At 37.8% G+C, this 22,992-nt stretch overlaps 1 protein-coding gene across 4 annotated transcripts in view; it reads left to right on the forward strand.

Annotated features, from left to right (window-relative positions):
* The window catches only part of astn1 (astrotactin 1), a 346,588-nt gene that overhangs the window by 306,269 nt on the left and 17,327 nt on the right, over positions 1-22,992 (forward strand). For all 4 annotated transcript variants that reach the window (XM_033982710.2, XM_033982711.2, XM_033982712.2 and 1 more), the window contains 3 exons: positions 2,101-2,378; positions 3,426-3,559; positions 4,401-4,552. In XM_033982710.2, coding sequence (XP_033838601.1) covers positions 2,101-2,378; positions 3,426-3,559; positions 4,401-4,552 — 564 coding nt within the window. The remainder of the gene's footprint in view (positions 1-2,100; positions 2,379-3,425; positions 3,560-4,400; positions 4,553-22,992) is intronic.

Raw genomic sequence — 22,992 nt, forward strand, 5'->3', positions numbered from 1 at the left:
TCCAAAACACAACAGTTTGAAAACAGCCACACTTAAATCTTATAAAAACTATGTTAACCTTGAGGCATGAAGTTGTTAGTGTTAGTGTGTTAGTGGATGCTGGATTCTGGTTTCTCCCCTAAAAGCTGTCACTCAGCTGTCAGCCTGTCAGAGCAGTGCTGTGGGCCCAAGGCTGGAGCTGCAGACCAGGGACATACAAACATAAACTGCCTCAAGGAATAAACTGTTTTTATTTTTGGAACAAGACAAATAAAGTCCCAAAATTATTGTAGTAGCAGGTCCGTATACAATGGGTCCAAATCTTATCTGAAAAGACAGTCTCTCCCCACTCTTCACCCCCTTTTTACACTTCTGCCCTGTCCAAAATATAAAATCTGTATATACTGTATATACACAGTACATTTGTTTCAGTAAAGATATAGATTTTTTGGTGAAACTTCATCATCTTTCACAAGTAGAGTACTCTATAGGCCCTGTTCAAAAATATATATAAACAAATGTGGACGTAAGCTTCACAATAGATAGTATAGATTACGTATTTTGTAAACATATATACCAAGTAAGGATTAAACAACAAGGAGCAGTACGTTACGCTGTTTTAATGCACTGGCTCAGAGACTAGAGTCTAGCGGCGTGACATATAATATAGCCTAGGTGCATTCCTTCCCCTTTCTTTTCAAAGGAGAATATGTGCTCCTTTGTAGCAGTAACTCAAATATTTACAATGCTGCTTGTGCATTCTGTGTGTGATGTGAGGAGCTAAAAGGTCTCTAAATGGCAGACAGGGGACTGTGGGGCTGCAGTAATGCTCTGCAGTTACGTTGTTCCCCTGTAAGAATATCCTGTGTTTAGCCTGTCCTGTCCCTCGCTCCCTTATTGGATTAAACACATGCCCGCGATGCCTTTTTAAGTGTTCTTATGCTCTAATCATCTTAAACTAAAGGAATTTATCAGCTTTACGAATAAAAATGCAATAGGGCATTTAAGGTTTTGGCCAAAATTGTAATATGTATTTCCACATCAATTGAAAATGTATATAATTTAATAGACAGTGGCACAGATTGGCATAAATAATGGAATAATCATATTTGTGTATTGACATTTCTTTCCTTTATTCAAAATATTTCTCACTTTCCATCAGATTCTCATATACACAATTCACAAATAAATGTCACATTGAGAGAGGAATGTATTTTCCTCTTCAACTTCCATTGGTGATATATTTTAATAGATTTTTTCCAGACCAAGCTTTAGTTTGTTTTCATACCTGAAAGTTTCGACTACTCACTAGCGGTCGTCCTAAGAGTGGTCACATGATATTGCTGTGACATGTCTGGTCAGCTGATTTAAATAAGTTTTGGCGCTGTCTTCCTACCAGTGGAGGCAGGACGACAGTGCCATCTGCAGTCCGACTTGTTCAGGACAGCATCCAACGTGTGAGAGTAAAAAAGCCCCCTCGTCCTGGTTTAAAGTCCCGTGGGCATGTTTTTGCATTTCGATTACCTCCTTAAACCGACAAAGATGTTTGTTTCATTCTGTCCCTATGATGTTTGCTCCGTCCCTGTCCATAAGGTGGTTCTCTTTTTACAATGGTACGAAATGGCCAATTTGAATTGCTCCTGTTCTGCTTTGTGTTTTGTTGCAGTGAGACAGTGAATGTGCACACATTCACTGTCTCCTTCTCACATTCTGTCCTTTGTTCCCTTTCTCCTGTACTGAATGCCATCCCTGTTTCCCCGATATATGTTTTTTTGCACTACATGCAGGGTATGTCATATATGACATTACATCTGTGCTCCTGTTGGGTGGACAAGTAGTTGCCTCAGTTTTCTATAGGGTTTTACTAGTGTGTTTATATTGTGTTTTTCCATTGCCATCTGCTCTTTCTTTCTTATATAAAGGCAAATAATTAACGTAAATCTCTTAAAATAAATTAAAAGAAGACCAGATGATCCTCTTTGGTTCCACTGGTGATAGTTCAATATCATGGATATAGTATATTCTATAGTACATTTTACAGTAAGATAAACAACTGCGTTATTAGAAAAGTCTTTATGTCCTTTTTGCATTTTTTTCTTACACCCTGATCATGTTCTTCAGGTAACTCCCCCTCTGAAGAGTCTGAGGAGCGTGATAAGGAGCCGCGGACCCTCACCTACCCAGCGTACATAGCCAGTCTGCTGGACACGGGGGCCAAGCGCATGGCTGCGGGTGTGCGGATGGACTGTACCAGCCAGGGCCAGTGTCCTCGTGCCTGTCACCTGTGCCACATGAGTCCCAGAGCAGCACAGGGACGACAGCCCTCTGAACCTGTCCTACTGCAGATCACTAAGGCAGCACCCATCTACGAGCTGGTATCCAACAATGAGACATATCAGGTGTGTATGAATGTGCTTTTATTTGGGTATTTAACTGTCTATATAAAATGAAATACATAGATAATTTGTTACATTAATAATGTATTTATCAAACCAGGTTGAGAGACAGAGAGAACAGGTTACAAATGTGAATTAAGTCAAAGAGTGCAAACCAAGGTCTTGAATTTAGGCACAGATAATTTGAGTTCTGAAATGACTCCTGAGAAAATGTGACCTTATTGATCACAGTGCAGAAATCCTATTGATTATTCAACCCACAGGTTACAGTGTGTGTATCCCTTCTCTTTACACAGCATGCTGTGTTATATAATGTCCTGTACTACATCAATGCAACATCTGTAACACTGGCCAGAAAGAATATCAATGCAGTCAGAAAGAGCTCCAAACCCAAGTGCCCCCATCAATACAGGCAGAGCATGTTACACAAGACAAATATACAGTAGCCACTCTACTACACTCCACTATTTCAGAATGATAAAAACATTTTGTGTAAAGATGTGTTTAAAATGGAGCCACCACATCCACAGAGTATCACGACCCACAATATCAGTCAAAAAGCATCAGGCTTTGAATCAGATTTAAGATTTTGACTGTGGTTTACTACAGTGAAGAGCTGATGCCATGAGCAATGTGTGATTATGTGTTCAGAACTGACATATAATTGCCACTAGGCACAGTTTGAACTGGCATCTGAAAATTCTTAAGGGAAACCTCTTTATTTTGTATCTAACTGTGCCAAAATCTATCCCCGAGTTTTAATTTGTAAAATTACACTTCAAGGGAGAGCATATTTTCTTACATCAGTTGATTGAAATAATATCAAAGTTAAAATCTCATTTTGCATGCATGCAATGCGCAATTTAAATATTGTGTTGTTTTATCAGCATAGGTTTGTGCAAAAAAACGTAAAGTGTGAATGAATATTTCTGGCATAAAGGACTCCTTGCAGACATGCAGTATGTAGTATACTGCCAATAGTAAATCCCAATCTAAGTAGTTTCCATTCTTTTGTGTCCCTGTTCACACCTGCTCCATATCTGCACACAGGCTCTTCAGGAGGCCATGATGAGCATGCTGTGGTGCTCGGGGAAAGGCGACGTTATCGATGACTGGTGCCGCTGCGACTCCAGCTCTTTTGGCTCAGACGGACTGCCCACCTGCGCCCCACTTCCCCAGCCCAGGTTAGCCCACACCAACCACATTAGCTCCTCCAAAAACACATCACTCATAAACGGCCCACTGTAAATACCATCCATCATCACACTGGCCCGCTCCCACCTCCTGCTGGGGGAACTTTGTTGGGACCGAATGGTGAAGACTTCAATGCAAGCTCCAGCTGTTTGCCCCGAGCTAATGTGCTATTGTGCTAATCGCTAAGCTAGCACAATCCACAAGTGATGCGCTGTATTTGCACAAGTTGCACCTGCAGCGCCGTAGAGACAAGTATGCTTTGCCATTTTCTTTTCACAGCAATAAATCAGATATTTCATATGCCAGCACAATCTGCATACTACAAAGAAAACTGATGAAGTGGTGCAGAAAAGGAAAAGGCTGAAATGGAAAAAAAAGTTGTGATAGCGATTGGGATTCAATGCTTCTCTGTTAAAATGCAGGTGAATGTTCAAACTCTGTCATGCAGGTGGCTTTAACCAATTACAGTAAAGTGTGGATTTTATCTTATCTTTAGATACCTCTTAAAGACAATATAAAATGTGCTTAAATGGTACTAAAATAAAAATTGTGATTTTATTTTTTTTTATCAAATTGCCTTGACTTTTTATATCTTAATGCCTTTGGTGAAAATCGCTATTATTTAATAAATTAATGCCACTCCTTGAAAGGCTGTTGACTGCAAACACTGAAAAGACTATTCATTTGTGAACATAAATGCTAAGTGACAGTTCATGTGTTTCCATTGGTTTGCATAACACGGTACAGCAATCAGAATATGTTTTCTGTCAATTACAGTAATGAGACAGTTTTGCTGACCACATTGTTTCACATTATACGTTTTGTTGCCAGATTGAAGCTGTCTTACACCTATGAGCCGAGCAGTTCATTAGTCATCATGGAATGGATCCACAGCGAGCCACCAATCGGCGTGCGCATAGCCGATTACCTCATCAGCCAAGAGAAGGTGTCCGAAAGAAGTGACCACTCCAAAGTTGAGACAGGTATTCAGTTCATTTTTTTTTTTTTTTTTTTTTTTTAAAGAATATCTCTAGCTATTTGCAAATTCCAAGCTGTGTCCCTCTCCTCATTACAATATTCACAAAAATGTAATTTCCATATTGGATGAGACTTCTGTGTTGTCCCATTTTGAGATGTGGGAAGCGTAATTCTGTTGGCCCCAGTTTGTATAGACAGCTGCTGGCCAATGATCATTATTTGTGCTGGCTCAAACTCACAAAACAGCCAATTTGTCAGCACCATGTGGCCTCAAAAACCTAATTTGTTTATCTAGTCCACCACCTGGAAAACATCTACCTCCAACATAAAGTAGCAGCAGCCTTTTCAGCAAGTTCATAATTGGATTATAGCTGAGACCTCAATTGGTGCTTGTCATTATAAAATTTGACTTACACTTATGACAAATGGATCCACAGGGGATACAACAGAAACAAAAATATACAAATGTTAATATTAAAATTCCTTCCCATCCAGGCTGACATTTTTGAACAGTGTATTTTATAGTTATATTTATTAAGTATAACACATGAATTGCAGGAAAAAAAATCTAAATAAAATTGGCTGACATTTTACTGTGAAATCCATAATTTTGTGTTGCCAGAATGAGTTTTGCCTGTGTCTGCTCCTCCAAGCTGACAGTGTGCTTTACAGTCATTAAGCATCTCAAAGGTGGACATTATTGAAGTTGTAAAATCTTCCACAAGATGGCAGTAAATAGTAACAATTTTGGTATTCCGTCACCTGGAATTGAGGTTGCTGATTTTGAATTACAGTAGCGTACATTCTGTCTTAAGTTTGTTTACACCAGAAAAGCTAATACATACATGGGAAATCACATCATTTATCTGGCACATTATAATAACCTTCAAATATATAGTCATAACAATCACTTTGCACACATTAAGGTTCAAAACCCCACGGCCATACCCATTGCAGTGTGCATAGTATTTGCTTATACCCCCCTCTCCCATCCATAACCCTGCTCTTGGTTTATTTGGCTGGGGTAGAGGTCTGTAAGAGCGGGTGCTGGCAAAACAAGCGCGGTTTATTTTAGCAGTAATGACCTAATCCATAATGGGGGCCGTTACAGTTCCCCGCATGGACCAAAGTTTGTCGTGGTGTAATGAAAGAATAAACTGTGTTAGCCTGAGCACTGGGCGTCATCCATCAGAGAGAGGATCCAGGGGAAGGAAGGCAGCAGGGGAGCGCTTGGTTTATGAGTGCTACAAACGTAATGGGGCTTCATCTATCCAGCTCGAGCGGTTTATTTTCACTTTTATTTTAAACTTAAATTATAATGTGTGCTTAGAGAGACAGGGCTCAGTGGGACTACTTTTCTTTATTAAACTCTATTGGGAAGCACTTTATGATGCCCACAACACTGCCCACAAACCAATGTGATAAGTAAAGTCTAGATGAGTTAATATTGCTTAAATTAAGCTTATTGTCTTTTGATTTGAATAGATTTATGATCTACGAGTGGAAGACTACTTTTTGTACTTTAAGCAAAAAATAAAATAAATAAATACATAAAATAAACCAAGAAAAAAAGCATCTTGTTACAAATAATATCAAATGCATATATAATGAATACAAAATAACTCGAGTCAGAATTCAGTAAAATTTCACTTGCCAAGTCATATCTTCCCCAAAATAAATTTTTTTACTTGCCTAGATATTACTTTTTCAGTGGTGTTGGTTGTAACAGAAAGAGTATTGAATATAAAATACAATTTGACAAAATTAGCAGGCACAGTGTGAAACTTTTTCGATGCATCTCAAGGTGTTATTCCTCCCAATAAATAAATATGAATAATATCCACTGAATCTGATGTATTCATAGTCAAATAATAAAAATAATAGTTTCACAATGTATAAAGTTTAGCCACTGCTTTTGCTAAATTGGGTTTCCCATGTTGTTGATAACTGACATACAAAAGAAATGCACATATACTTTGTTTAGTATGGATAGTAGTATAGTATAGTGTTTAGTAATGCCAGATAGAACAGGTTTAATGTTAGTCATTTGGGTTCAGAGAGGCAAGCTGTCTATGTGTAATATATGCACATAATACTTAGCTAACTTAGCTTTAACACTTTTTGCACTCTCAATGATGCCATTTCCTAATACCAGTCTTTTAAACCTAACTTCCAAAACAAAAATAAAGAAATGGAAAAGAGACTTATTGGGAAAATTGTTGGGGTATACAGTAATCATTGCACAGCTGAATCGCTAAAGGGAGCTTTCTCGAGGAACAACAATGAAATATCACTTTATGGCAAATCTGACCTTTTGATTCTTGTTTTGGAATACGCTACATAATTTCCTCTCGTGGCCTTTTGAACAAATTGCCAGAGTTGGTGCGCCATTACCCATTTGTTCCATATCCGAAACAAAGCAAACGCTGGTCTCGTCGCTTAATCTGTGCTGTCAAAGTGATAAACACAAGATGAAAAGTATGGATCGGGCCTAGCTTTTTGTGGTAATTTTAAATCAGCTACGCTAAAATATATTGTTTACTTTAAGTTCAACCATGATGCCTTATCGCCCCACAGTCCCTCTCTCAAAGCAGCAGAAAGTGTTTGGGTACAGCTTCAAAGCTCTTTGCATTGGAAAGTGAAATTAGACTAGGAAAGGTTTTAGCCTAGAGTAGATGAAGTCATTGTTGTAATTGTAAAAGATGTCTCTATGTTCAAAGAAGAAGCCACCACATTCCAATCTGATAGAGTTGAAAACCCTTTTATATGTTTTTACTAAATTGACTTGTTTTTTGTTGAAATCAGAAATGATAAATTGTAGTTTTCCTGTTATTTGACTTCTTAGAAATGTCTTCTGGTTCATTTCAAGCATGGAGTCATAGGTGGCCCAGGTTCTTGGAAAAGAATCTGAAGCTTACAGTAAGGTGACATGTATTGTTTTGATAAAGAGAAATGACTTATTCTTGTTTATTTAAGCGTTGATAGGATTTTAGCTTTCTCCTCAGTCTGTTTTGGCTGTATTCAAACCCTCCTCAGATTGGTGCATGGGCAAAACACTTCACCCACTTTACCTTATGTATAAATGTGGTGTTTTTGAGTGTCCATGGTGGGGGGGCGGGAGCAATGGCACAGATTGGCAGCCTCGTTTCTGTCAGTGTGTCCCAGGGCAGCTGTGGATAAAGAAATGCCAGTACGCCAAGTATGCCAAGTACCAACAAGCGTGGAGTGAATGAATAATGCCTTGAGTATCTTGAAAGCTACTAAATACTACAAGAAACATTTCCTTGACAGTAAAATGAAGTCATATCTTTACCTTCAGCGCTATTTTGCCCCCTCTCCCACCATACAAACACAAGTTGATGTCTAAATTGCCCATTGTTGTAGTGTTGTGTCTAGCTCGTCTTGTTAAGTGTTAGTCCTGGGTCATAGTTCCAGACTCATTGTTATAAGCTCCAAAGAGAAATAAGGTGAAAGAAAGAATAACATTTGAATACAAAAGTAGTTTGAAAGTCTCTTTCATTAGTTTGAGCTCATAGTTATTCTACTTTCTACAACATTTAATCCATAGTAGCAAAAGTAAAGCAGAGAATGATTTATCGCTGGTCCATTTTGTTTTCCATGGTGCTGCTTAAGCGGATCAGCCAGACCAAATCCTCTCAAGTATAATATGCACAATACTTTTGGCCCGGGGTTGTTTATTCCTTCATTTAGTCGGCAGCTTTTATTGTTATTGAAAATCAGAGATGCAAGAAGAAGGGATTTTTCATTTGGGAGTGTTCTTGACATTCACTGTGATTATATTTGCTGGAACTTTTATCAGTATGCAGTAAAAAGCAATAATCCCAGTACAAGGTTTTGAAAAATGACTGGTGAATCTTAAGTCACACCCTGTAGTTCACTCTTCAATATGCCAACATTAGCTAACATATACCTTTTAATGATGTTTGTGTTTATGTTTAAAGAGTATGTCTATATCAAAAATCCTAGCAGTATACATTTTGGATTTCTTTTGTGGCATGTTACTTACTTTGGTGGATCATTGCCGATGAATTGTCTGGAAATGGCAAATGCAGCAACTTTGGGTACAACACTATATAATAATTACACCTTAATTACCCTTAAAGAAGACCTATTGTGCTTGTGTCTGCTGTACATCTTTTAAAAAAAACAACGATTCTGCTAATTTCCACATTAGAAAAAAACGTCTGTATATCACGCTGACGAGATTTTTTGTCATTTTTACCTGAATGATGAGGCGATGCTGCTGAATCCTACACGTATCACCGATTAACAACAGAAAATCGGAGCACAAAGTAAGTACAGACCCGTGGGTGTGTACCGTGGCAATGAAAACGGGAGTTGATCAGAGCAATGACTTGATGAAGATTACTCAAACATGCATGAATCACACTAAATACAGCTGGCAAATGAGCATTGATCAACAGATTCCACATTTTCAGATTTTCACACAAACACAAGAGCAACAAGTCAAAGCTTCCCGTAATGATATATTTTCTGACACGGGAACAAATGATGAAATTAACATTCAATTTAATGGTGTGTTAGAAGTTCAGGACGAATCCATTACAGCTAATAATGTGTTAATGTATTGTGTTTGTTTATCTACCTGTGTAAGTGGTGGTACGGATAACACTTGAGTGAATACAGGACTGGTATTATTTCATAACATTTGATTTAGGTCACTCGGAATCTTACTGTATTTTTCTTGTATTTTTTGTCAAATTACCCGACTTGAACTCTGCGGTTCACAGTCTCCACGGCCAGCTCTGAACATATTGGTCAGAGAGTTTTGTTTCGCCAGAATAATATGACTTCACATTATTGAAATCGTCAAAACTTTTCCCGACTGCCTCTCGCTGCCACTTGGATGTTCCGATGTGTGAAATTGCACTAGGCCCGGCTCTAATTACAACGAGTGAAAATGGTCCAACTAGACTTGTTGCTAAGAGACCCGATATGGAAACTTCCTTTGCGTGATACAGAGCCCACTAATCTTCGGAGCGATGATTGATGATTTAGAAAAGGCTGGATCATGTGAGCGAACAGGTGGATGTGCGCAAAGAGGACCACCAAAGAGAGGTCCAGAGAGAGGAAGCGCTTTGGGAATTTAGAAAAATGGGAAGATCGGGAAAAGCCAACTGTACGGTGTGGTCCTGATTACAGCCGTCAGTCTTGTGTCAGTCACAGAATCATGCTCAATCCTCCGTAGATCTCGTCTTGGCCGCATCCTTTTTGAATTTGTGTTCCCTTCGTCACTCCCCTCATCTCTGTTCTCATCTTCTGAAGCGCCTTCCAACACCACAATCTACTCCCAGAAAAGTCTTATCACCCACTAATGTGCATTTTTATCCCTTTATTCAACTAATCTCCCATTTCTTGGCGCTTTATCCGGAAGGCCATAGTCAACGTCAACTATTTGTATGAGATCAGCCTACAAAATTGAGTTAGCATGCATGCACGAATCCTCCATCAGATTTTCAGGCTTTATTCTATAGCTTATAGACATTGAATCCAAAATAAAATGGTGGTGTTGTTGTTTTGGTTGTAGCCTAAGCTTACCATACCTTTGCTGAGTATTTCTTGCTTAGTTTCAGATGATATCACATGTTCTATCGATGAATAATATTTAATACAGATGAGTAATATTTAGTTCTATGGTCTAGTCACTACTAAAAATGATGGGGTTAAACATTTTTGGATTTACGTTTAAGATCATTATCATAAAAATACCCTGTAAACAAGATGGAAGTCTGGCTCTTGCCTCCATGTCTGCAAGTATGACATAATCACATGCTGCAATCTAAAAAACAACAATTGAAGCTTGGAGTACCTTGAAATTAATTGGTATTCTGGTTTGTGTTGCCCAGCACTTTCCAGGAACCAGTTTCTAAACAATACGGGAATTTTCTTTGGAAATCCACCAACTATGTGTTCACTTAGGCTCATGTTGTTGGTCTATCTGCAGTGCATTCTAACAACTTTACTTCATTTCACACAATGACATTTAGAGGCAAGAGGGGTGAATTTTCATGAAACTACCAGTCTTCACGATAGCTGTCTTTAAAGTAATGAAATAGTAGCTCATGAAATAATTTGGCGATGTTTTACTCACTTTTACACTACTTCCTAAATATCTATACCGTCAATTCCTAATTAGTGTAGCTCGGTTTTTCATATAGGGGAATTCGTCTTACAGAAAAGCACTGTTATTATCTCTTAAAGGAAAAACAAACTGTCGTAGCTTTTTCTCAGCATCAGAAACAGATGTGAGTGCATCTCCTCATCGTACCATTTCTAAGCAATTGCCGTATTTTTCTGTTTTGCAATGCCAGGATAAGCCCCCTTCATACTGTACATAGCATACAGGACTGCAGGCCCGTCAACAGCTTGTTTGTGCCGTAATCGCTAACAAGCTTCAGACACACAAGGTGAGATCATAGCAAAAGCCCATACGCACACACTTGCACTGGACTCCATGTGTGTGAATAGGAAGTCTGCTTTAAGTCAGGGCACCACCCGGCAGGACCAATCTTGCAGTGAAAACAAACATCCTCCAAGTAGTGATGTAAAATGCTTTGATCGCCGGTGAGGGCAAGGTTGGCTGAGGGGTCAGTGGAACACACAACCCCAATCAACAAATGCATGAGGTACTACTAACGTACTTTACACGGCATTGCACAGTACTCTGCGTGGTACAGGGGGGACCCGGACATGTGTTATTCCTGTTTAAATGAGCTTTGGGTTTCCTGCGTCCTGCCACCTGTGTCTCCGCACCGAGTCACCTCAATCAAAACCAAACTCATTTCCGTTGCTGCCCGCACATAAACTGAGCTTAAAAACTGACTGTGGAAAATGAGGACATTACCAAGGGCAATATCTACAAAAAAAAATAATTACCTTGATCTCAATTATTATTATTATTATTATTATTATTATTATTATTATTATTATTATTATTATTATTATTATTATTATTATTATTATTAGTGTTATTATTGATATTATTGTTATTATTATTATGTTGATGGTGATATTTATACAATAGAGAAGGATCAGAAATGTGCTAAAAAATGTATATTGCACACAATTTAAATAGATTGTGAGGTTAAAGTATTGCACAGTGTGAATCAACTGCAAAATTAAACTCAAAAGTGACTTCATACCCTCGAAAGAGTACACAGCTAGTTTGTTTTATTTTTATTTTTATTTTTTTATTATAATCAGCTCTTAATGCAGCCTTTTTAAATGTTTTAATTATAGACAATATATCCCATAAAACAACAAATGCATTTTTATCTATGTCCTGTCTCTAAACTGAACATATAAATGAGAACTCAACTAGTTTTCAATTAATCCCCATCTTTTTGTTGCAACCAATGTCTGTGCAAGAACAATGCAATGTTCTAATTCACATTCACACTATATAAAGTTAGGATTAAATAGACCACCTAGTTTATGAAAAAGTCTTTATTATACACTCTGGGGGATTTGCTGACACTTAGTTTCAAACATGGACTGTTTTCTGTCTACTCTGTTATTTTATTTTAGTTGTTACAAGTTCAGTCTGTCTGGCCATTCTCTTATAATTATTCTTGTCAGCCAAGGTTAAGCCCAAAAGCAACACCTGTTACATAAACTTTCCCAGCTACTACCCTGTAACATATGTCAAATTACTATTTAGTAATACTACTCAGAGTACTTGAAAATCTGAATACTGAAATTTTGCCAAAAGAAGAATGGTCTATGTTATAATGTTGGGAGTATCAGAGGAGGACAGTACACAGTTACATTTTGCTTGAGTAACATTTAAAAGAGTAGTAATATCTTTAAGTAGCAGTACTCTTACTCGTACCACTGTGAGTATTAGTCTGACAAAATCTTTATGTTGTTCGTATTAAATTATATTAAACATATGTGTTTCTTGCACTGTACCTTTAGATATGATTTAAGTTTTCCTTACTTTGGTCTATCCTTTGAATATACCACACTAAATAGATTTGTGCAGTACTTCTAATAATATTCTGAAGTAACTGTACTTTTACTCGAGTATTGTTTTTGGCTATACTCTCCTCACCTGTATACACTGTGTGCTTACTCCCTGCACTCCCATAGCCCCTAACCCATTTTCCATCAGGATTTTGGAGAGGACGAGCAGGAGAAGGTACACGCTGAGCCTTCTTGTACGGCTTTAGTCCACTGGGCCAAAGAAAACCTCACACAAGTGCTGTCTGGCAGTGATGTGGGTCCAGCCGCGCTGATCAGTGTGCTGTGGAAAAGACATCTCGGCACACACAGGCATGTTTAATATGTGTCTCCATCTGCAATGTATAATCACCTGTGCTCCTCCAAGCCTACCAGTTCACAAATACTCCATCAATAACTAGGAAATGTTTAGGCTAAGGCTCACGTTTGATGCCAATTTCTAATGTAAAATAGTGCAGAGTCATCTTGTGGTTTGTATTAGCTGTAGGCAAGCAGGTCCATTTCTGTACGTTGTATCAGGTAACGCAAAGTTGATTCTTGTTACCTCCTTAAAAACATACCTGGAGTTGTGTTTTGTTTCATTCACACATGCAACCCTTTATTAGTCTGTCTACATCTCCAAAGCTCAAAATGTTCTGTTCCACCTCGTGATGGTATGAAGCAGTAGTTTTCAAGTTAACAGCTACCTTTTGTCCAGTAGAGATTGCCAATTCCAGGGCTGAAATCATCCAAATGTGGACAACTTCCCTGACACCACAAGGTAGAACACAGTGTTTTCTGTTAGAGAGAAGAAATCAGCCTAAATATGCAAATTGTGTGCGTTAAACATGTGTGAATGAAACAAAACACAACTCCAGGTATGTTTTTGATGAGGAAGCTACATTATAATATAGATCAGAAAATATCATAATATGGGCCTTTATGATGAAATTATACACAGGCAAAGATAATTACTCCATTTAGTCACTTGTTAATGGCTAGGGCTTATCTGGATTTCAGAGGGATGAAAAATGTGCACAGTTTCCATGGTTAAAAATCAGATTATATCTTCTGAACAGTGAAAGTGCTCAAAATGGTGCCTATAAACACAAAGCTGAGGTCCATGAGTACACAATTCTTGACCACCTTGTCAGAATGATTGGAGGAATTGTATCATACGGCAACATTCTTTTTCCATGGTCTAAATAAGTTTATTTTCTTTATAGAAGACTTGCACCAATTTAAAGCACACATAAATGTGATAATTTATGTAACAAATATCCCTCTATCTAGTAAGCTACACTGAAACTGCATGATCTTAATTTTTAGTTGATTATAATACAAAATGATGCATGCTAGGTAACTCATATAATTTACTGGAATAACTGGAAGTGAACAGTTTACCCTGAAAACCTCAGACATCCAGTAAACGGCATTGCAACATCCAAACTTTCTGATTCTACTCACATATGCCCCGAGGTGTCCTGCAGTGTCTTGCTGTAATATGATCTCATTTAAGGGCAAACTTGGAGATGTTTCTCAAGCAGATGTACAGATAGACTTGTAGTGGCCTTGCGTTGTGTAGGTGGTCACTTCTGCATTTCTCTTCACTGACCCAATCCAAAGAGCTGACTGTAAAGGCAATTACAGATTATTGGCTCAATCTCTTACTGAAAATCCACTCCTATGTGAGCATCACAAACCCAAATCAAAAACAAACTAAAACAGCACCTGATTTCAAAATCGCACTCACGTTGAATTTGCTGCTGTTGCCAATGGGAGCAGCCCACAGGACACTGTCAGGAGACAGTCTTGTGCAACACAGCAGATGGATTCAGACATTACTTTGCAAGACTGCACCGAGTCTCTTTACGTAACTTTGAATATAAGTGTTACAGGTATAAAAGAATATTTACATTTTAGGGTTTTATCATGTTATAGTGGTGTACCTTCTTGTCCTACATGGAGTTTCATGTAGTACATGCTCTATGGAACTATTTTGGTGGAGGGTCTGCTTACTCTGCTACATGCTCGTCTCTAGTCTGGAATGTATGGTATACACATGATGTTAAACATGCTTTTATTGCTCAAAAATGCATTTTTTTCTGTACCTTCTGGTCTCATCTGCGTGTCTCCATGGAGATAGCTAGGTTGAATGCCATACTGTGTAATATTTTAGGCAAAGCAATAACATATACAAGAAAACAAGTAGGTGGCAAATCCTCCACCAGAAAAGTTACATAGTATATCTTTAACTTAAAACACAAAGAGATTCATCCCTTTTGATTTTATTTTGTTATAGCCTTTTTAAGACACTATCCGCAAATATAAGTAGTAAAAGTATGGATTATACTATGTGAAAACACAATATAACATTGAACACGTTTCTGTAAACTACTCACTTAACCTTCTCTGCATGATGATGAAAAGATGCCTTTATAAAAAAGACATTTCAAACTAAACACTACAGCAGACCTTGATGACTCTACGCACTATACAGTGTGTAATAAAACTGGAGAAGTACTTAAGCTGGTGATGAGTCTCTTTGGGTGTCATCAAGAGGAAGACAAATGAAGAACATGTCAAAGGCTGAGCTCTGTTAGTGACTAGCAGTGTGGAGTCTGATTTATTTCCATCGCTGCTCACCTTGTTCCCCATTCGCTCTCATATTCTCACTCGTAAATACCTCATACACTGTTCTGTTCACGCCTGCAATAACAGTACACGCACATGAACAGCAGAGGTCACTGTGTTGGTAGATATTGCTATTACAAATGTAAATATAAAGGTGAAGATGGACAAAAATTCTGTATCAAACATTTAGGTTCGATACAGAAGAACTTATGCTCTCTGCTTATGTGAGTGCAGCTGGGGTAAGTGTAACATGCTGTAACTTTATCCTGTTGTGCATGTTTTGGGTTGATACACTTAATAATAGAACCTTCATTTTACCACTTTACCACCTAATGCTTATACATGTATATGCTCATGGCCTTAGTGGTAGGAATGGATAGTAAAAATGGTGATAATTTAAATAATACTACATTTGAGCAACTGTATTCCTGTACAGTGTGGTCATGGTCATACTTTGCACAGCTCTCGTGATGAGTGTATTTCCTTCTTAAATGCATAGCAAATGGAAATTTGCCTTCTGCATTTGCCCCATGAATCCATTAATATTGCTGGGGCAACCTGTCAGGAGCAGTGGGTGCTACAGTGCAGCACCCAGGGACCCAGGCTAGTCATGAGATCACCATAACTGAAGGTGATGATGGCATTTATTGATTAGAGATAAACCGATATATTGGTTTGCCGGCCGATATATTGATATTTGCGCTTTTTTGCATATCGGCTATCGGCCTTTACTCCTCCTACCTTGGCCGATATTTAGTTTGAGCTCACTAGTTGCTGCATAAAGCTTTATTTTAACACTTTAGTGTGATTATGGCTTTTACAAAATTTGAATACACAGCTTCAGTATGGGTTAGTAGTAAAAACAGGTCTGTGGATGTCAAAAAATTATTTATATTGGGATTATTATTATTATTATTTTCTTATTATAGTAAAATTATGCAGAGCAGTAAAAGGTATAGACTGTATTTATGTTAGCATTAATTTTAAAATCATATGCTTATGTGGAAAATAATCGAAATCGGCACTACATATTGGCAGAGTTTATCGACCATTGGATTCTAAATAATCGAAATCGGCATCGGTCATGAAAAAAACAAAACAAAAAAACAAACAAAAACATATCGGTTGCTCTCTATTATTAATCACAAAGAAAAGTTTGATTGTAGAGGGTTACTAATCCATTTCTATAGCCCAGTTTCAGTTTTTTTTGACTCAACTATTTACAAGTTAAAGTTGCCATACCTGCCCGTGTTTCCCCAAAGTATTGTATTCAAATTCTCCAAAGCAACTTAAGAACAATTTTTGTGCAACAATTAGGTGTGTCTCTAATTGCCTCTGTCCAAACATTCTCGTGAGACTTATATTTCTTGATAAATTCCAGACTCAAAAATTATAATAGGCGAAAACTGCTAACTCCGTCCAGGGCAGTGTGTTTTCCCGTATAAAACACTGATATGCATTCTTGTTTTTGCTTATAAAGTTTTTTAAGGCTACTGCAGCTTTTAGCCTTTGCATTCCGTGGTGCCGTGCTGCTGCCTCTGTCCAAGGTGTTTCTTTCTTTTATTGACACATTTGGCTATATTTGCAGTCTGCGTGCAAGGCTCTCACGGCAACTGCTATCAATTTGGGCCCACAACACTTTATTCAAATTATAAGACAATTTATCAGCCCTCTGAAGATGTAATGTTGTATGATGGTAACCGGTGTGACGCACAAAGCAGAAATTGGGGAAGAGAGGTTACAGATTTTTTGGGGCGCCCTACCTTTCCATCTTCACGCGAGAGCACTTTTGAAAATGACACCCTAAGGCCCTCCCGCCCAGAACGTGATCCTAGTCCTGCCTCGGATTCTCCTATTTAACAATTATCTTGCAACAGGGAGTCCTCCATTGACGTTGAGACTATAGCGCTGCAGAAATGGCTGTCTGGATGTGGTTGAAAGCGTCACTCACAGAGGCCAAGAAACAATGAGTTGTTTGTCCACTCTGCTGTTGTTATGTTTCTGCTCAGCTTTATTCAGTGAGGACTTGATAACCAAGTCCAGATGGAGTTTTCACTGTGTGTTTGGGCATGTGTGCAACTGTCAATTAGAGCTTGTTACAAGGAAGCTGCTTTTCGAAGTAAGTCCCATACAGGCGTAAAGTATTCTTGGTAGCATGTACACCTCTCGTTATTCGTATCTACATTTTTGTTTGTGTTTATTTAAAGCCCCATCATGTAACTTTTTAGCCAAAAAACAGACTATAAGCATATATTTTCATGGATGATTTTTTAAAAATTGGATTTTATTTTCATTTTGAAGGAGTCAGGCAGGTGACATGCTGACGTAGACCGTACATATAAATGGGCATAGCTAACCTGCTAGCTGCCGCGTTCCAATAGGAAGTGACCATGGGCGCACTTGACTCCTTTGACTCAGGCTCCAATTCACTTTACATTGGAAAACTTTCGCCCTTCACTTCATAATTGCTGCTGTCAGGCTCGTCATTTTGTTCTTAAAATGACCACTCTATATGATCTTGGTATTTTTATTTCACTATTGTGATCGTAACTCAAGATATGAACATTAATAACAGACAATTTTGCTTTGTGTGGAATGTGTAGAGGTGTTTACTTGCTAAATAAATGCCTTGAAAAACATGCATTCTGCCTGTGAGTGGGGTCACCTCTCCACAGACCTGTCCTGTAACTTGACTTGGTGGTTTCATGCTTGTTTTCATTGAGATGGATAAGTTTAATTCAATAACATTCTCATTAGGGATGTGCATGTGGCAGATCCTCCAGAAAGGTTACATAGTTCAGCTTTAAGTTACTGGTTGTACTATAGAGCTGGTTGGTTAGCTTCAAAACTCAGGTCAATCTGTGCACAGGTTAGCTTATTCTCTTTTCTAACTGTAGTAATTGCAGTAGTAATAGTATCACAGCTTCTGGACTGACGAAGTGGGAGGCAGTAGTGTGTTTCTTATTCAATTTCAATTTCACAATATTGTTTCGTTCGTATAAATTCATTTGAGTAGTAAGCTGCTTTTTGGACAAACTTGCACCTGCATGTCCATGTGTTGTCTCTAGGGAAGTTTGAGTGACAACACAACCATAACCAAGGTGATTTCATTTACAATTTAATGAACATTTCAATAATATTTTGACATTTTCTGATTATTTGGCAAAGTCTAGTTACCATGGTGCCAATACATCTACCATGCTTTTACGTAACATGTTTCAAATACTATTCATTTCACTGGCTGATGTTGATTAAAACTGCAGTGAAAAACATTATAATCTTCAAGACACCTGTCCTTCCCATCAGGAACAGAGAAAAACAGCAATGAACACACACACGCACACACGCAGACACACACACACGCAACTGTCCTGACTAGAGCAGGCACCACTTCAAAAGGTGAGACATCCCATAATTCTTATTCAGTCTGCTGGCAGAGCTTGTTTTTTCCAGCCAATCACACTGGGAGAATGCTTGGGGTAAACAACTCCAGCTGAATGACAAGAGCTTTAACCCCGCCCATTTTCCTTCTACGTGTGATCTGATTGGTCCAAAGTCAATGACCCCATGTACAATCCGACTAACTCACCCTGTGTAAACCCAATGACCCCTGTATAGGTTATTTTTGAATGAACATACAGTGTAGCATTTTCAAATCGTGTTCAGTATAATCTCTACAATAGGACTTGAATGTTTGAAGTTGAAGTTTTTTGTTTGGAAGTAAATGAGTCATTAATGGTTGAAATATACATGAAAATAGCAATAGTATTTTGTCCTTGGCCCATAACTGACCCATGAACCATTCACAAATACATACTTTTTTATTACTTTCAGTTGCATGAACAGTTTGAGAGAGTTTTGCAGATATTGCTAAAGAGACAGATTTACAACATATCCCAAATGACCCCTCAATTCTACTAGTGTCATTGTCGGATAAGCTTCTTGGACTTAAGAAATCCAGCACCATGTATCTCAGATGGCGGACTGCTAAACTCCCTGAACTGAAAGAAAATACATTTCAATATGTCGTGAAATGCTCATTGTCCTTGCCAAGAGTCATGTTGTCACTTCCAAGAGCAGATAAATCTTCTCATTCGCGTTAAAACCCAGGCTGCATGCAAATCATGTATCTACAGCATGTAACCTTTCCACAACCCACCAATACGGTTAGCATTTTCTGACACAATCTTCAAATTTATGATATTGTAAGAAGAAATACACATAAAACATGATATATGGCCAACAATAATGTATACAGATAGAGATAGTGATATTTTGTTATATTGCCGTTAAACTGCTGTTATGCCCTTGGGCAAGACATATAGGGTTAAGAGCGTGATTACTATATTTGTAGGAAGTCAGAGAGGTTGTTGAAGAGTTGGAAAGCGTGATGGAGCTATTCAGTGGGGACCATAAGGCATATACATTTTATTTTTATTCATATCTGGAACTTTATAAACAGCAAAGTTATAAATGTATGTTATGTAATGTATATTTTTGTATTTCAACTTTAAACTGTTATTACCACAGAGTTAGTCCCAACCTTAAAGGGCCCGTGTTACATACAACATACTCGGGATTGTGTTTAGTTTCATTCACACATGTTTAACCCTGCATATTCTTGGTTCTTCTCTCGAGCAAAAAATACTCTGTTCCACCTTGTGATGTCATGTGGTAATACAGGAAGTGCTCCACTGTGTTTTAAACTCCATACACCTTGACTAAAATCATTTGGATAATTTCAGCTCTTGAATTTCCAATCTCTATTAAACAAAAGGTAAAAGGTAGCTGTTAAGTTGAAAAGTATTGCTTCATGACATCACAAGGTGGAACGGAGCGTTTTGAGCTTTGGGGATGTAGACAGACTAATAATAAAGAGTTACCCAAGCATGAATGAAATAAAGCACAACTCTGGGTATCGTTTTGAGATGGTAATAGCATTATAACATGGCTTAAAGCTCACAAAGTAAATGTTGCGTAATACATATAGTACCTTTAAACTTATTATATTGTTGTTGGGGGTTTTTCTGTCTGTAAAAATGTATGGAAATTTTAATGTGCTGTGATGCAATTTAGATGTTGTTTAGTCCTGATGTAGCGTTGCTTTGGGACTAGTTGTTGTTTCGTCTGGGTTTAGTCCAGGTTTAATTTTGGGTTTTGTCCCAGTTTAGTCCCAGTTTTAATGTGGTGAGAGTAAGTGTAAACACAGTCATTGTAAAATCCATTCCCTCATTGCCAAGGTAACTGTTCTTTATCTTATGTCACCTGCCGAGAGTGAGTTCAGAAAGACCAGGGGGTATGAGAAGACCAGGTCCAGACTTTAGACCTGTTTTTCACAGCAGCATCGGGCCAAGTGTCGTTATGGGTGACGAACCGCTGTGATTTGCCTCCAAAATCTCTTCCAGTTCTTCTATTTGTCTATCTGGAGTGGACACACATGCAGTTTTGATCAGTGTGTTTCTGAGCAGTGTAAGTACATTCCAAGTTAGTCAGAGTTACTTGGGACTGGTATATTTTGTTATGATTGAGTTCTCTTCTTCGGACAGCACGGCCACCCACCTTCAGCATTCCTGTTTTCACGACACAGCGCAGTGCTGCTTCAGACTGTTTTAATGGAGCTCTAAAGTGCAATGCTTCAGGTGCTGTACAAACACCAAAATGAGCAAGACACACCTCAGTACAACCAATCAGTGGCTTTACCGAAGGATTTACATTATTGTTTGTGTGTTATCAAATTATTTCAAGCAAAAGTAGTGCACACATGTATTTTATAGTATTATTTTATCTTTTATCTTGTTATTAATTTTTTTCAATTGCTTTAAAGGGCCCGTGTTACGCTATTTTCTGACCTGTGTTATAATGTTGTTTCCTCGTCACAAACAGACCAGGTGTTGTGTCTTGTGATGTTATGTGGTAATACAGAATGTGCTCAACTGTGTTTGTAAGTCCTTACACATTCGACAATTTCCCACCTCTACTGAATTAAAAGGTAAACTACAGTTCTTAACTTGTAAACTACCACTACATGACATCACAAAGTGGAACAGAACATTTTGAGCTTTGGAGATGTAGACAGACTAAAAATAAAGTGTTACTCAAACATGTGTGAATAAAACAAAACACTCCAAGTATGTTTCTGATGAAGTAACAACATTATCACATGACTTAAAGTTCGCAGGAGTCATTTTTTGTAATAATAGTAAGGACCTTTAATGCATATTTATAATATAAAATAAAACAGGACGTTGTCTTAACATTATGTAAAGTTGTAAAAGTATCAATATATTGAAACAAAATTACCTTGACACAAAAAATAACCACATCTTATGGGTACTTATGATTGAGTAAGAGGCCTTAAAGGAGATGTATTGAAGATTCACCTGCATTTAATACACATTGCTCCAAATATCTGCTTCTTCCTGCAGTGATCTTTAGCTGTTCACAGAAGAGGTCGACAGCAAGGGCCCTGCACTGCCCCGCTTTTTCAATGGACTTGTTTCTTTTATTTAATTGTAATGTCCAAACTACAAAAATAACAGCAAACGCATATTATATCTTGTGTAAGTCACTCATGTTTTTATTTTTTATTTATTGAGTTTTATGTTTAAGGTCCACAGTATTCAACAGAATAGCAAACAGAATAGCAGCACTTGACCTCCCATAGTAAACCACAGTTCAATGTTTTAGCAAAGACTGGAGTAGAGACTTGTTTAGTCTAATTTGACTTTTCTTCTAACATGTTGTTTTGCGAGAGGAAGTGAGAAGAAATCTCTTGGCAGCACTTAAATAACAATTTAGTAATCACACAAACTATTGGAGACTGCCAAAGGTTAAACTCACACTCTGACATCAGCGAGTAAAGACATGCCAGACCAGAAAATGGTTCAACAAGCAATTTATCACATTTTTGTTTTCCCTTTTTCACTATGTCCGTTTGAGAGGCCAAGATCTGAAAATAAAATCTAATATAAAATACTGTTTTTTTCAGTTATTGGGGAGGCTTTTATATTGGACAAGGTGATGAGTAATTTAGTGAACACAAAAATAGATACATCTGAAACATCATTTTATCAAGGTGTTTGTAGTTCCAAAACTGGTTCCAATAAAAGAGAAATAGGTGTTATCTTTTATGTAACCCGCTCAGTCAATTATTTCTTTGGCAAAAACAAAGTACAATGTGATGTGTTGCTGGTCAGCGCGAATGCATGAAGCTGTAATGTCTTATCCAGCTTTGCGATCATACAGAATTTTAATTATCTTTTAGACAAGGATAGAATTGGCTATTTTCTTTATTTTTGGCACTGTTTATATGTCAGATGCCCTTCCTGGATTGAGCATGGACTTAATTTGTGTAACATTTATGTAAAAGGTATGAGCAAACTTGTCTAGTTTGCAGTTAGGTTAGGAGTACTTAATAAACAGAAAATGCTCTGTTCCACCTTGTGATGTCATGTGGTAATACAGGAAATGCTACACTGCGATTTTAAACTCCACTCACATTCACTGCAATCATTTGGGTTATCTCTACTAAACAAAAGGTAAAAGTTAGCTATTAACTTGAAAACTACCACTTCGTGACATCACAAGGTGGAACAGAGCATTTTGAACTTTGGAGATGTAGACAGGCTAATAATAAAGGCTTGCTGAAACATGTGTGAATGAAACAAAACACAACTCCAGATGTTTTTGAGGAGGTAACCACATTATAACATGACTTAAAGCTCACAGGAGTCAATGTTGTGTACTACATTCAAGGGAAAGCGGACACCTGAAAAGTTACATACTGTACCTTTAATAATTTGGAAACATCACATAAATATTGACGCAC

This window comes from Periophthalmus magnuspinnatus, chromosome 17 (assembly GCF_009829125.3).
Source record: "Periophthalmus magnuspinnatus isolate fPerMag1 chromosome 17, fPerMag1.2.pri, whole genome shotgun sequence".
NCBI classification, from domain to species: Eukaryota; Metazoa; Chordata; class Actinopteri; order Gobiiformes; family Gobiidae; genus Periophthalmus; species Periophthalmus magnuspinnatus.